Consider the following 13464-nt stretch of genomic DNA (forward strand, 5'->3'; position numbering starts at 1 on the left):
CATAGGGCTTGGGGGTTTCCAGACCCTTCACCATTTGGTCACCCTCCTCTGGACACACTCCAGCTGGTCAAGATCCCTCTTGAATTGTGGTGACCACAAATGAATGCAATATTCCAGGTGAGGCCTGACTAAAGCAGAATAGAGTGGCACTATGAGTTCCCTTGATCTAAATGCTACACTACTATTGATGCAGCCCAGAATCACATTGGCTTTTTTAGCTGTCTCATCACACTGCTGACTCCATGTTCAGCTTGTGGTCTACTAGGACTCCTAGATCCCTTTCACATGTACTGTTGTCAAGCAAGGTGTCCCCCATCCTGTATCTGTGCATTTCATTTTTTCTGCCTAAGTGTAGTACCTTACATTTCTCCCTGTTGAAATTCATTTTGTTAGTTTTGGCCTAGCTTTCTAACCTATTAATGTCATTTTGAATTTTGATCCTGTCCTCTAAGGTATTAGTTACTCCTATTGTTGTGTGCCTTCAAATAGTTTCCAACTTATGGCGACTCTCTCATGGGATAAGCTTGTACAAACATAAATGTGCTTGTTTTGATTAGGGCTGCAGAATTTGGATCGCCTGTGTATGGCTGGGAATTTTCCTGTGACAGAAAAGACCGTTCTTCTTCATCATGACAGACACATGCATCTTAGTATCCTTGTTTTCCCAACATTTCTGAGTCCCTCCATCTAATACCAACATCTCAAGAGCTGTGTATGTCACTGCACTACAGCAGGGGATCAAAGCTGCACAGGTATGAATTCTTCCTCAGCTTTTCTGTATCTGACTGCACTGAGACTTTTATGTGAACAAGTATAGCTGGTTATGATTCTGTACGCTTATGCAGCAGGCTCATACATTCTGTCCACGCTCCCTCTCTCTAAAGTGGTTTGCTGTTCTGCTCCAATTCTTTTGCTGTTTGAGATTGCATTCCACATCTTCCTCTTTCAACACTGAAGAAAAGCTTTGAATGGTCCATTCTACACTGCCAAAGGAGATAGAGGGAAACACAACACAGAGGACAAGTAACATGGAACAAGACCTTGCCACAAACCTAGATCTAACTCTGCCTACACATCTTTACTCAGACAACATCACCCATAACATTACAAGGGCTTTCATTTGCTCATCTCTAATATGATATATGCCACCCTTGGTCTACAATGCCTCTCAGCAGTCCACACCGGACACAAAGGGCAGTCTCTATGCCAGAGAAGAAATGGTCACAAAGCAGACATTAAAAATGGGAATAAGCAAAAACCAGGTGCAGAACAAACTTTTGGACACACCATCTCAGATCTCTGAACAGCAGTGGCTGTTCAAAGGAGAATTGAAAGAGAAATAGCTGACTTAAGATATATCCAAAACTCTAGTATATTGACAGTGATCTGAAAAGAGACAGTGGCTTCCTGGCATACTACATATATCATCACTGTCATTATCATCAAAAAGTAAAGCTGCATTAGTCTGGAAAACCAGTATGCAGAGAGATCTGTAGCACCTTTGAGACTGAAAGAAACAAGTTGGTAGCATGAGCTTTTGTAGACTTCAGCAGTAATTGTTGTTGCTGTTGTTATTTATATAGCACCATCCATGGACATGGCACTTTACAAACAGAATAAAACATAACTCTTTCAATAATATAAGATACTAAAATACAATGCAAAAAAGCCACACACACAAACACCCAATGCAGAATAAAACATAGGCAGTACAGATAATCAGTTATAGTAAAAATATAAAGCATTAATCTGAAATTCAAAAAGTTTTATAACACTACTTGAGATCCCAGCCATAAGTAGGTTCTCATGATTACCTTATTACCCTTCATCTGTGGTCATGAGCCCTTATTTTTTCCCCATACCCCAAAAAAGAAAATAAAAATCCACTACTCATCTTGGCTTGATGTCGGTCCTGTCCTACCTGTCTCCTGTAACTACCTTTTACACCCACTTTAACTGCCATAGCTCAATGCTATGGAATTCTGGGAACTTTACTTGGTTGTGGCACCAAAGCTCTCTGACAGAGAAGGCTAAATGTCTCACAAAACTACAACTCCCAGAATTCCAGAGCATGGAGCCACTGCAGTTAAAATGGTATCAACCTGGATTAATTCTGCAGTGTGGATGCAGCCATAGACAGAAACTTGGGAGAGAGGCACTAATTTACAGGTACATTTATAACAGACCTCACAAGTCATTCCAAGTTCTTCTGCACCGTCAACTGAGCCATGGATTACAACACCAGTTCCTCCTGTTCCAGCCAATGTAATCTACACAACGGTGTGCTACTTGTTATGTCCAGTTGAAAGTGCTGGAGGATAAGATTCATTCCCTATTAACTTGCTGTTCTGGATTCTGCAATGAACTTTCGGGGGAGGCCTAATTGAAATGGGGCTGCTTGTGTGCTTGTGACCACCATTTACTCATTAACTGCCATAATTATGTTACTATGCTGTGACCTGCATATTCAGAATGCTGTATAATGCAATTATTTTTCTCTCTAGCGGCATGAGGATCTGCCTGCAGCAGAAAAAGCAAACATCCAGTAATTCTTTCTTCAGGAAGTGAAAACACGCACTCAGTCAAGGGACATATGCCATCTTCTGTGCTGTAACGTTATCCTCGATTCAGCTTTAAGGAGGTCCCCAAGCTAATTTTCTATTATCCAAGATCAAGTTAGTCACAATGATTACTGGAAAGCAAGGGGCTGGCTGAATTTTCTCCTGGTTTCATTATTAAAATAGAAGGCTAACAGTTAGCAGACCCAGGGATATTTGCTGTCATATGACTGATGCAGAGACAGGAATACGCACAACAAATGGAATGGACCAGTAATTCCATTCCAGGACTGAGATAAAGTGAGAAATCTTGGTTTTCTACTATCATCCACTCCTTAATGTGGCTCTCCAAAAAAACTTGTTGCAGAGCATAGTGTCAGAACAAAAGTCAGCCGCCCATCATTTTTTAAAAAAATATTCTGAGTGTAAGTGTTGTACACGTGTAGTAGTTGTGTGTGCCTTCAAGTTGTTTCTGACTTGGCAACCCTAAGATTTATGTTGACCATAAGACCCTTATGTTGACTTATCACGGGGTTTTCTGGGGCTGAGAGTGTGTGACTCGCCCAAGGTCAGCCAGTGGGTTTCCATGGTTGAGTGGGGAACAGAACCATTGTTAACTCAGGTATACCTGTAAACTGTTTGCATGCCTTTGTGCAGACCATCAGCAGCAGCAACCTTAACTGGGTTTCAGCATCTCTGATGTTGGAAGGACTAATATTTTGACCTTCTTTTCCTTCCAGACATCACCATCCCCATCTAGTGGTCTCAAGCTGGTGAAAATAAAATGTCCTTTTCATGTTACCAGAAAACCACATTACTGCCTCACTTTCCCATTTCAAAATTTAAAAACCCAAACCTTCACCTTTGTGGAAGCACACAATGTACAAGAGGTTTCTGGGCCAAAATAAATATTTTGTTGGTACAAGATCTTATTTTAGTTTAGGTAAGGGGATGTGTTTTTCGATGTGTATATGTTATGTAATTGTTTATGTAATTGTTTTTGCATTTTTGTAAACCGCCTTGATCCTTTGGAAAGGTGGTATATAAATTAAAATTATTATTATTATTATTATTATTATTATTATTATTATCTATATTTATCTCTTTATTATTTAAATAGTTACTTCCAGGGTAGATTAAGTATGACCCATGTGACACATGTGGGCCCCAGAGCCTTTGGGGACCCCAGAGTCAAAAAACATATTTGGTTTTAAAAAATCATTTAAAAAATTCTTCCAAAAAGACATCTGAGTGGCTTGGGGACATTTTTACCATGGGGGAATATGTGTGTGTGTGTGTGTTTAAAACCATTATTTTTTAAAGAGGCAGGAGAAAGTTGATGCTCTAATGACTGGCTCAAGCATCAGAAACACAGAATCTTAGTTGGAATGGACCGCATGGGTCAGTTAGCCCAATTCCCTGCCATGCAAGAAGACACAGCTAAAGCATTCCCAAAAGACGTCCAAGCAGCTTTGTTTAAAGACTTCCAAAAAGACTTCCACTACCTTCTGAGGCAGTTTATTCCACTGTCAAACTCCTTTTAAAGTATGTGTGTGTGGACATGCCTTCAATTCACCTGTTGACCTTACAGAAGCACCGTGAATTTTAGTAAACTCTTCTTAATGTTTAGAAAGAATTTATCTTCTAGTTAGTAATTTGACCAGTGGCTCATGTTCTAGTCTCTGGAGCAGCAGAAAACAAGCGTGCTCCATTCTGTACATGACACCCCTTCGGGTGTCTAAAGATGGCTATCATGACACTTCTCGGTCTTCTCTTCTCAGATATCCAGAAAGATAGTTACCTTTGAAACCTTCCCACGATGACACCTTTTCTTGAGTCCAAGCACCCTTTGCTACAGTCCTTTTACTATAGATACCCTCCCCGTGTTTGATAGCTCCAGTATCTGGAGGATTCTCATCCCTTGAGCCAAGCACCTGTGCAGGGAATTTGGGAGGGATGGCGTCATTTGATCCTGTTTAGAGAGGAAGCAACAGAAAGAATTGCAGAAGAAAGACAAGTTGGAAGATAAAAGAATAGTAGTAAAACATTGATCAGAGCAAGCTGCTGAAAAGTATCGGTAAGCAAAGAAGCCTGAGGGGAAGGGCTGCTACACTTCCATCTTTATGCTAGTTTTGTCTCTATAGTGCAGTTTTGAATTGCTCTATGGTCTCTCATACTCTCAACTTGTTTTCCCTAAGGAAAACCCTAAGTGTCCAGCACTCTGCCATCAAAATGCTTCATCTCTCTCATTTCTGTGCCCTTGTTGCCTCTCACACAGTCCTAAACCTGGCTTCCAGTCTGTTTAAAAACCTTCAAAGAAAGACAGCCTACCATCCTCTGAGGCAGTCTATTACACTCTCAAACAGTTCTTACAGTCAATAAGGTCTTCCTAATGTTGGACAGAATCTCTTTTATTGTAATTCGAATCTCCTAATTCATGTTCTAGTATCTAGAGCACCAGAAAACAAGCTTGCACCATCTTCTACATGAAATCACTTCAGATATTTAGAGATGTAAGGGCTGTTTGACAGTGGAACAAACTCCCTTGGAGTGTAGTGGAGTTTCCTTCCTTGGAGGTCTTTAAGCAGAGGCTGGATGGCCATCTGTCGGGAATGCTTTGATTTGGATTTCCTGCATGGCAGGGAGTTGGACTGGATGGCCCTGGTGGTCTCTTCCAACTCTATGATTCTATGATGTCTATCATGTTAGCTCTCAGTCTTCTCATCTCCATGCTAAACCCAACCAGCTCCCCAAGCTGTTCCTCACAGAGGACAGTTTTCAGGTCTTTGATCATTTTGGTCTCCCTCCTCTGTACCCAAAACAATACTGGTATCCTCAGCTTTAAAGCTCTCTATGGTCCTGCCCAATGGCCTGTCTGTTTATACATCCCAATTACATCTCTGCCTATAACTTTTACTCATCTACCTCCCCCACTTTCAGCAGTGCAAAGGTCTCCTGCCTCTTCAAGTTTCTATGCTTTCTCTCCTGCTGTTTTGTATACTGAGAACTACTTTTCAAACTACATGATGCTACTACACATTCCATCGTTTGGCCTTTGGATTAACATAGTGGGGTTTGGTTCCAGGACCCATCATGGATGCCAAAATGTGTGGGTGCTCAAGTCCCTTTATATAAAATTGGAAAACCAGGGCTTGCTTTTTGGGACTTTTTGTTTGTTTGAAAATTTTCAAGCCATGGATGGTTGAATCCGTAAGATGCAGAATCCATAGATACAGAGGGCCAACTGTACCATAGTTTCCATGTTGCACTATAACAAAGTCGAAGTGTGGTAACTGAAACAAATGCAGTTTTTCATTTTTCTTACTGCTCTTCCTTTCTTGTTTACCACATCAACATTTAAATTACAAACTCCCTGGGATTGAGACTGCCTTTTGAATTTAGGAAAGTGTCATGAATACTGGCAGTGCTTGCTAAACAAACCAATGAGATATAGTCACATTTCACTTGTGTACACTGGCTATCGCTCTTCATTTTTCAGGATCGCAAACCATCCCCCTAAAGCTAAAATTCTGTTGTTCCGTATGTTTATTAGACAAATACACACAAGAGCTAAATGAAAGTTCTTGCTTTCATAATATTCTCTTAAACTAACAGATTGTGGGGCGGAAGCCACCAGTGGATAAAGCCATCAACTTTTCTTTATGACCTAGTCTCTTGCCTTGGAACAATTAATTGCAGGAAGGTTTTGAAGCCAAGCCAAAAACTGTGAGTTTAGGTGCAAGGTAGTAGATTGCCTATCCTCAGGTTAGACAGTACACAGTCCCAGCCATCTTCTGGTGCTCTGGATACAGATGGACTGAAAGCTGCTGGGTTTTAGTAGAAAGGAAGAGTAAGAGGCCAATGATTTCTTTCTCTATGCCAGAAAATATTAAAGCACAGAGCAATACCAAGTTGTCTCAATAAAAGTTAGACGTGTCAGAAAGACAGTGTAGCATTAGTAGGATGAGGACCAGAGAGACCTGGATTCAAACTCTACTCAGTTATCAAGGGCAGTAAGTGACCTTGAGCCAGTTTTTCTTTTTCTTATTTTGCTTAACCTGCCTCAAAAAATTGTTGTGAAACTATAATGCTAGGGGAGAACAATGCATATTGTTTTGAAATACGTGGAGGAAAAGCAGAAGAATATGATTATAATAAATACCTGACAACTGTTTCAAGGCTGGTCTTGCAGGCACAATAATTCAAAAGCGCACAATGGAACTGGGTTTATATTTTGTATTAACATCACCTGGTTACATACAATAGTTTTCAACTAACATTTCTTCTCCATTAACAGACTATATATCCCAACTATCTAACACAATTTAGTCTCTTTCTCTTTTAATAGGCATATGTTCCCTATCACAACCCTCCCATACCTGGCATCCACCAGATGTGTTGGATAGCAACTCCCAGAATCCCCCAGCCAATATCTAGTCTGAAAAGGTATCCGATATGAATAAGCCACAGAGGCAAAGAAGAAGTTTATTGCTGCTCTATAACTAGTGTAAAGTCTAGATAATCTCAGCTTTGTTCAATCAATTTAAGTGCCACACACACACAAAAAAACCCTGCGAGTGTTCTTTTATTTTATGCAGCATCAGCTCTTTAGCTTGGGAAGTGCTATGAGAATAAAATCCAGGGTAATGAGCAACCAAGACACACTTGTGATCAAGGTCAGAAGGTGAAGTACCTGAGTGGGAGCTCTCCACAGTAGTCTCTGACCTCATCCGAGAAAGTCCAAGAGTTTCCTTCGAACAGGGGACATAGTACACCTCCGAGCTCCCTGGTGGTTTATAAGGCAGCAAAAGTGGTGGATCTGCAAGCCAGTAAAGCAAAGTGAGCGAGACAAAAGCAGCAATTTTAGCAACAGATGCGGTATAAAGATTTATGAACACAGTTTTGTACTGCTGGTCATGTAGAAGGCATCTTATTTTCACAGCCATTAAGACCCCTGTTGCTTACTCACAGAAATAGAAACTATCTTTCAGTTAGGAGACCATGCTCACTCAGACACTCTGAATGAGTTTCATACATTCTATCAGTCTGGTACTCTCAGCTCTACCGCAGGCGCATACTGTGTTTGTGCCTATAGTACCAATGTATGTTGCTCCTAGAGTAGATTTGGGCAACCAGTTCTTCCCTAACACACAAAACAGACAATTTCCTTACCTATGAATTCCTCTGGCCTTCCAGTGGACAGCAGAAGTGCTCTCTGTTTTGCTTAATAGAAGACAGGAGTTTGGCTTTTTTGAAAGAGAGAGACAGGCCAGGCAGTACCTCACACTTCCTCAGAGAAGGGTCTGGGAAATGGCATTGGAAGTGGCCCACCCTCCACAGCCCATTAAGGATGGATTGAAGGGCTAACTGGAATGGTCTGGGGGTTTGTCTGTCCCATGACAGGTCTATACTGGACAAGAGCATGAGAGCAGAAGAAAAAAGATGCTATATGAGATGGTCCTCATTGGTAAGATAAGCACAGTACAGTGGGCCCTCAGTATCCACTGGACTTTGGTTCCAAGAACCCCTGTGGATATCAAAATCATGGATGCTCAAATCCCATTATATACAATAGGGTTGTAAAATGGTGTCCCTTATAGAAAATGGCAAAAACAAGGCAAAATACATCACTAATAATGCCACTCCACACTAAATAAATTGCAGGAATGTGACATGTTGGAAAACAAAGCATGTCCAGATAACGTGTCTTGAGATCAGTGTATGTAACAAAAATACAGTCACAGCAAGACAACAGACTTCAGAAGCAGGAGAGTCTAAGACCTCTCATTTTCTATAAGTATAGCACTGCTCTAGCTTCTCTGCATTATCTGAGAACTAGAGCACAGCAAGGTTAGAGACTTCTTTTGGATTTTGACATTTTAGTACAGAATCTGCACTTCCATGTTACATGCACTCCATGAATAGCTTCAAATACATCTACCTGCTGTTCAAGGGCTAAATGGAAAAACTAGAAATAGAACAACAAATTTCTGGGAAGTCTCTTGCTAGACTTGGACAAGGAAGTTTGTGACTGGGGCTCCTGAAGGTCTCCCATTCATAGGATCACTGCAACTCAAAGTTAGCTTGACAGTAAATAACTACAATTCTAAAAAGCTGATTTCCCTGAACTAGAAGTACTGTATGAGGAGGTACAAAATGGTGAAAACTGTCTTCCTGTATCGAAGAGACGTGATGGTCCACATGGGCCATCAGATGGTCTTTTGAAATGCCTTCTGCTTGAAGACAGAGGAAAACTAAAAGATTAAAAAACACTGCTGTTGTTCCAGAACCTTCACCATTTTGGTCGCCCTCCTCCGGACATGCTCCAAGTTCTCAACATCACAATTCAAAAAGGAAGTTGAGAAGCTGGAGCATGTCCAGAGGAGGGTGACTGTAATGGTGTAGGGTCTGGAAACCATGCCTTATGAGGAGAGACTTAGGGAGCTGGGTATGTTTAGCCTGGAGAAGCGACAGTTAAGAAATGATATGAAAGCCCTGTTTAAATATCTGAAGAGGTGTCACACTGAGAACGGAGCAAGCTTGTTTTCTGCTGCTCCTCAGAATAGAACACGGAGCAATGGATGCAAGCTACAGGAAAAGAGATTCCACATCAACATTAGGAGGGACCTCCTGACAGCAAGAGCTGTTCAACAGTGGAACACACTCCCTTGGAGAGTGGTGGAGTCTCCTTCTTTGGAGTCTTTAAATAGAGTCTGGATGGTCATCTGTCACAGGGGATGGCAGGGGGCTGGGCTGGATGTCCCTTGAAGTCTCTTCAATTCTATGATTCTACAAACTGCTGTCAAGTCGATTTCAGGTCTGCTGGGAGAGGCGAGCTAAAAATAAACTTTATTATTAAACTTTATTATTATTATTATTCAGTGTATGGTGATGAGTGATCTTCAAGTCACACTGTCATCAACAGCACTGATCAAGTCTTGCAGACTCTGGGCAGCTATGGCTTCCTTGATTAAATATATCCATTTGTAATGGAAAAATGTAAGGCTAAACTCAAGAACTTTCAATATACTGGGGTAGAGCTCACATTTTACCCTAGGACTGTTCTGGTATTTGCCTGCATTTAATCTTTCATTTCAAAGTAAGGAACTTAACTCAATATTAAAGAGCCACAAAAAACAAACATTATGTCTTTTTAGGGCTGGCTATGAAGCCATGGAAGAGATGGGTGCTGTGGAACTCCTTTTTCCTAAATACAGGAACTGCAATGCAGATGTTGTTGAACTCCAAACCCCATCAATCCTAGATATTCTGACCAAGTATGATGTATGAAGGAAAGAGTATTTCACTGATACCAAGAGGGCTATCGTTTTCCCACCTCTACAACATGCCAAATGTGTCTGGCAGGAAAGGAGTGGTATTCAGTGTTACTGGTGTAATATCTAGAAGCCAAAAGAAATTAGGAAGATTTTATATACACATAGGAAACTGCTTGATGCTTTACCAAAATGAACAAACCTCCTGAGTTTAGTGAAGAGAAAACTCAGGGCTGCTGAAGCTGCTCTTCTGCAGTAAAGAGGAATCTTAACAACAGTTCTGAATTTTCTCTACTTTGCTCATTTTACAAAGCCTGTCACAATATTGTGTGTAATGTCACTGTTATATTTAACATCAATGCATAGCCATACCTTTCTGCTGTTGCTGCTGCTGGCTTTGGTGTCTATAATGCAAAGCCAGCACCAACAAAGAGGTATGGACTCAAAAGTGACTCAAAGCATAAAGAATTTGAGGGGGTGGGAGGGAGAGGGTGAACAACTGAAAAATAATTTGAGGAGGGGGACATGCTATCATAGTATTATCTTGCTCCATGCCCCAACTCAAAGTGGTGAATCTCAGTTTTGGAAAGATGTGGCATAATATAACATCCAGAAATTTAAAAACCAGTTCAATCAGCTAGCTGTCTTGGACCCAAAAAACCCTATATTCAGATCACTGCATGATTATGGACTTAGATAGCTGCTCTTTTTCAGTTTCCCCTAGGAACAAATATTAAAGCAGCAGGGGACTTGGTAGCATGAATGCTCAGGAAAGATTTTGCAAATACAAGCAGAATGATGAACAGATCAGTGGTAGTAAATCAGAAAGAATATTTACTCCTGTACTTCTTTGAAAACTACATCAAATAGCTTCTTGTCCATATAAAACATTGAAATGGCCATGCTGTGCTCTTCCCCCACTCAAAAAAGAAACTCCCCTCACCCACAAGTCTGACTAGTCAGGCATCACCTATTACAATGTTATTTAAGCCAACCATGAATTTTTCAGGTTGTCATCACAAATGTCCTCCCCTGCCCATTAGTATGAGTTTTCAAACCAAAAAACAAATTCAATTTCTCACCAGCCTGTCTGCTGAAAATTGAGCTCTGGTTGACATCAGCAGTTGTGGTGCTTAGGATTTCATGTCTCTTCTGAGGAAGAGGTCTTGGAGCATCCGTCTCATTGTTGTCAGTGCTGACAAATATCTCTGCTGAATAAATGGTCTTTTCAGGGCTTTCTGTTGTTATCTGAGTGATAGCATCTGATGACATCCTTTCTGTTTGAGAAGCAGCAGTGGTCTTTGAGCTCTCTTCCAGACTCTGCCCACCAGTTCCCAGATTTCTGCCACTGCTTTGAACTGGAAAATTCTGCCTGCTTTCCAACAGTTCCTGACTTCGATGTGGGGCTTGTTCTGCTACAACTGGAACATCAGGATGCTTAAACTGAGACTCTGATGCTAGTGGTGTTGGAAAATATGAAGACTCCTGAGTCTTTGGGGAAGGTTCACTGGGTTTTAACTGGGAGGTAGCTTCTGATGAAATAGCTGAAGCATTTAAAGCTGCTGGCTGAAGATTATTCTTAACTCCACCAACTTGTCTCATTTCAGTTCCAGTGTCCAAATGACCTGGAAGATCCAAATCGATACGCTTTGGAGATAAAGTAATGTGGACACCAGACAGTGCTTTCCTGGTTGGTGACGAAGGAGATCCTGCTAGGACTGTGGCTTTGTGATCTGGAGAAGGTGAAGGTGGTAATAGACTGCTGCTTCCTACATCTATGTCTCCAGCCCTACCTAAATGTGAATCAAAAGTAAGTTTACTACTCTCTTTTACCAACATGATCTCCTTGCCTTTAGGCTCAGGGGTGTGGGGAAAGCTTCCGTTGCCATCTGCAGACTTATCTTGGGGACAAGCATCATCTGTCTTCTGCTGAGACACATTTATGGAAAAGGACAAATCAGCCATGATGCCTTTTGGGTTAGAATTGTTATCACAAACATCATCTAAAGGTGTGTCAGATCTTCTCAACTCAGTAAGTATTTGAGAAGGTTGAGCTTCCTTGTAGTCCTCTGTAAAGTTGACTTTTTGCTCAATACAACCGGCTTGGGATTTTTCTACTAATGCAATGTTCTTTTCTAGATGAGTTTCTTCTTTGACGCCAAATAAGGACACGTCTTGATCAGAGCCTCTGCCTGAGGAAAACCCAACACTCCTATCCAGTATACGAACAGCTGCTGTGTCTCCCAAAGCACAGGGTTTTAAATTTTCTTGCTGTGGCTTACTAGGTTTCAGCGGTTCATTGTTAAAAGGTTGCCTTTCCAAAGGTACTAAATTACCAGGAGTGGCTTTATGAAAACCAGGGCAGGAAGCAGGAGAATATAACCTCTTGCGGGATGCAAATGTGATAGAAGTAATTTGCTTGGCAGGTTCAGTGGAAGAGTTACTGACTGTCAACTGGGCTGATGCTTTCACTTTGTCTCCTACAAGTGCTCTGGAGGCACCGGCCAACTCCATCAGATTTGTGTCTTTGGCACTACCCAGGGGAACGTGAACATTTTGTTTGGAGTCCAAGAAATTATCTGTATGTGTCTGAAACTGGTTACAGGCAGGGAATTGTATTCTGTTTATGGACTTTGTCTCTGGCTCACTTTGAAGGGCACAGTCAGTTCTACACACTGGTCTAGCCTGAACTACCTTTGGTACCTCAGCTGGTTTGAAATTCTGTGTATGAATGGCCTTTTGTAGCTCATTGCCACTTGAAGGTTTTGAGAGTTCTGGGTTGAGCTTTGAAATAGGATCAGGGCTAGAAATTTTTCCAGTTCTCCACAGCTGACCCTGTTAGGAATCCAAGAGACAGAAATTTACAACATGCAGAATTCATTAATACAGCTTTCCTGCAGCAGATCTAGAGCTCCGCTCATTAAAATAAGCAATAAATGGAATATCTTTAATTGGTTGTTGTCATGCTGAATTTGTGGCATGTGGTACTGAGATAAATGAGTCCCAGAAAAGTGCTATACCATAATGGCAACACCAGAGACTTTTACACACTAAAAAGTTTCCCAGACCATCTCCAATAAAACCTCAGCATTTAAGGATGGAGGAGAAACAAGTAGATAAGGTATGGGTAAGCACCAGAGTCCAAGAACCACCACAGACCACAATAGCACCCAAACCACAACTGGAAGTGGCCAAAAGTCTATTTCCAAATTTGCAAAAATTATTATTATTATTATTTTACTTTCAGCTCCCTGCTGCTTCTTTTAATACAGAACTGCCAACAAGGCACTATTTTTCTTTAGCCAGGAAAAAGTAGAGAGGGGCAGGTTCTGAAGGGACATGGGAGTTCAAGGGAGCGAGCAGGATGTAGAATTCCCTCCCACAAAGAAGACCGATCTCATGGGAAACAGTCTTCTAAACTAATTTCATACAAAATTCAGGGCTAAACTAGTTGCTACTCCCAACTAAAGTACACTGAAGAAATTAACTGCTGAATGATAAGTCCTGGGGTTTGGCTTCAGGACACACACCCCAACGATACCAAAATTGATGGATCCTCAAATCCAATTATATACAATGGCATAGTAAAATGGTGTCCCTTGTATAAATTGGCAAAATCAAGGTTTGCTTTT

The 13464-nt window shown here is 41.2% G+C and overlaps 1 protein-coding gene across 6 annotated transcripts in view; it reads right to left on the reverse strand.

The window, feature by feature from the left end:
* ALMS1 (ALMS1 centrosome and basal body associated protein) overlaps positions 1-13464 on the reverse strand; it is a 90489-nt gene that overhangs the window by 34570 nt on the left and 42455 nt on the right. For 5 of the 6 annotated variants that reach the window (XM_089526402.1, XM_089526403.1, XM_089526405.1 and 2 more), the window contains exons 9-11: positions 10915-12667; positions 7252-7377; positions 4360-4530 (exon numbers count right to left, since the gene is read on the reverse strand). In XM_089526402.1, the coding sequence (XP_089382528.1) occupies positions 4360-4530; positions 7252-7377; positions 10915-12667 (2050 nt within the window). The remainder of the gene's footprint in view (positions 1-4359; positions 4531-7251; positions 7378-10914; positions 12668-13464) is intronic. The other variant, XM_089526404.1, reaches the window with a different exon arrangement.

The sequence above is a fragment of the Sceloporus occidentalis genome, unplaced genomic scaffold (assembly GCF_023333645.1).
Source record: "Sceloporus occidentalis isolate IW3139 unplaced genomic scaffold, rSceOcc1.0.p SCAF_5, whole genome shotgun sequence".
Lineage (NCBI taxonomy): Eukaryota > Metazoa > Chordata > Lepidosauria > Squamata > Phrynosomatidae > Sceloporus > Sceloporus occidentalis.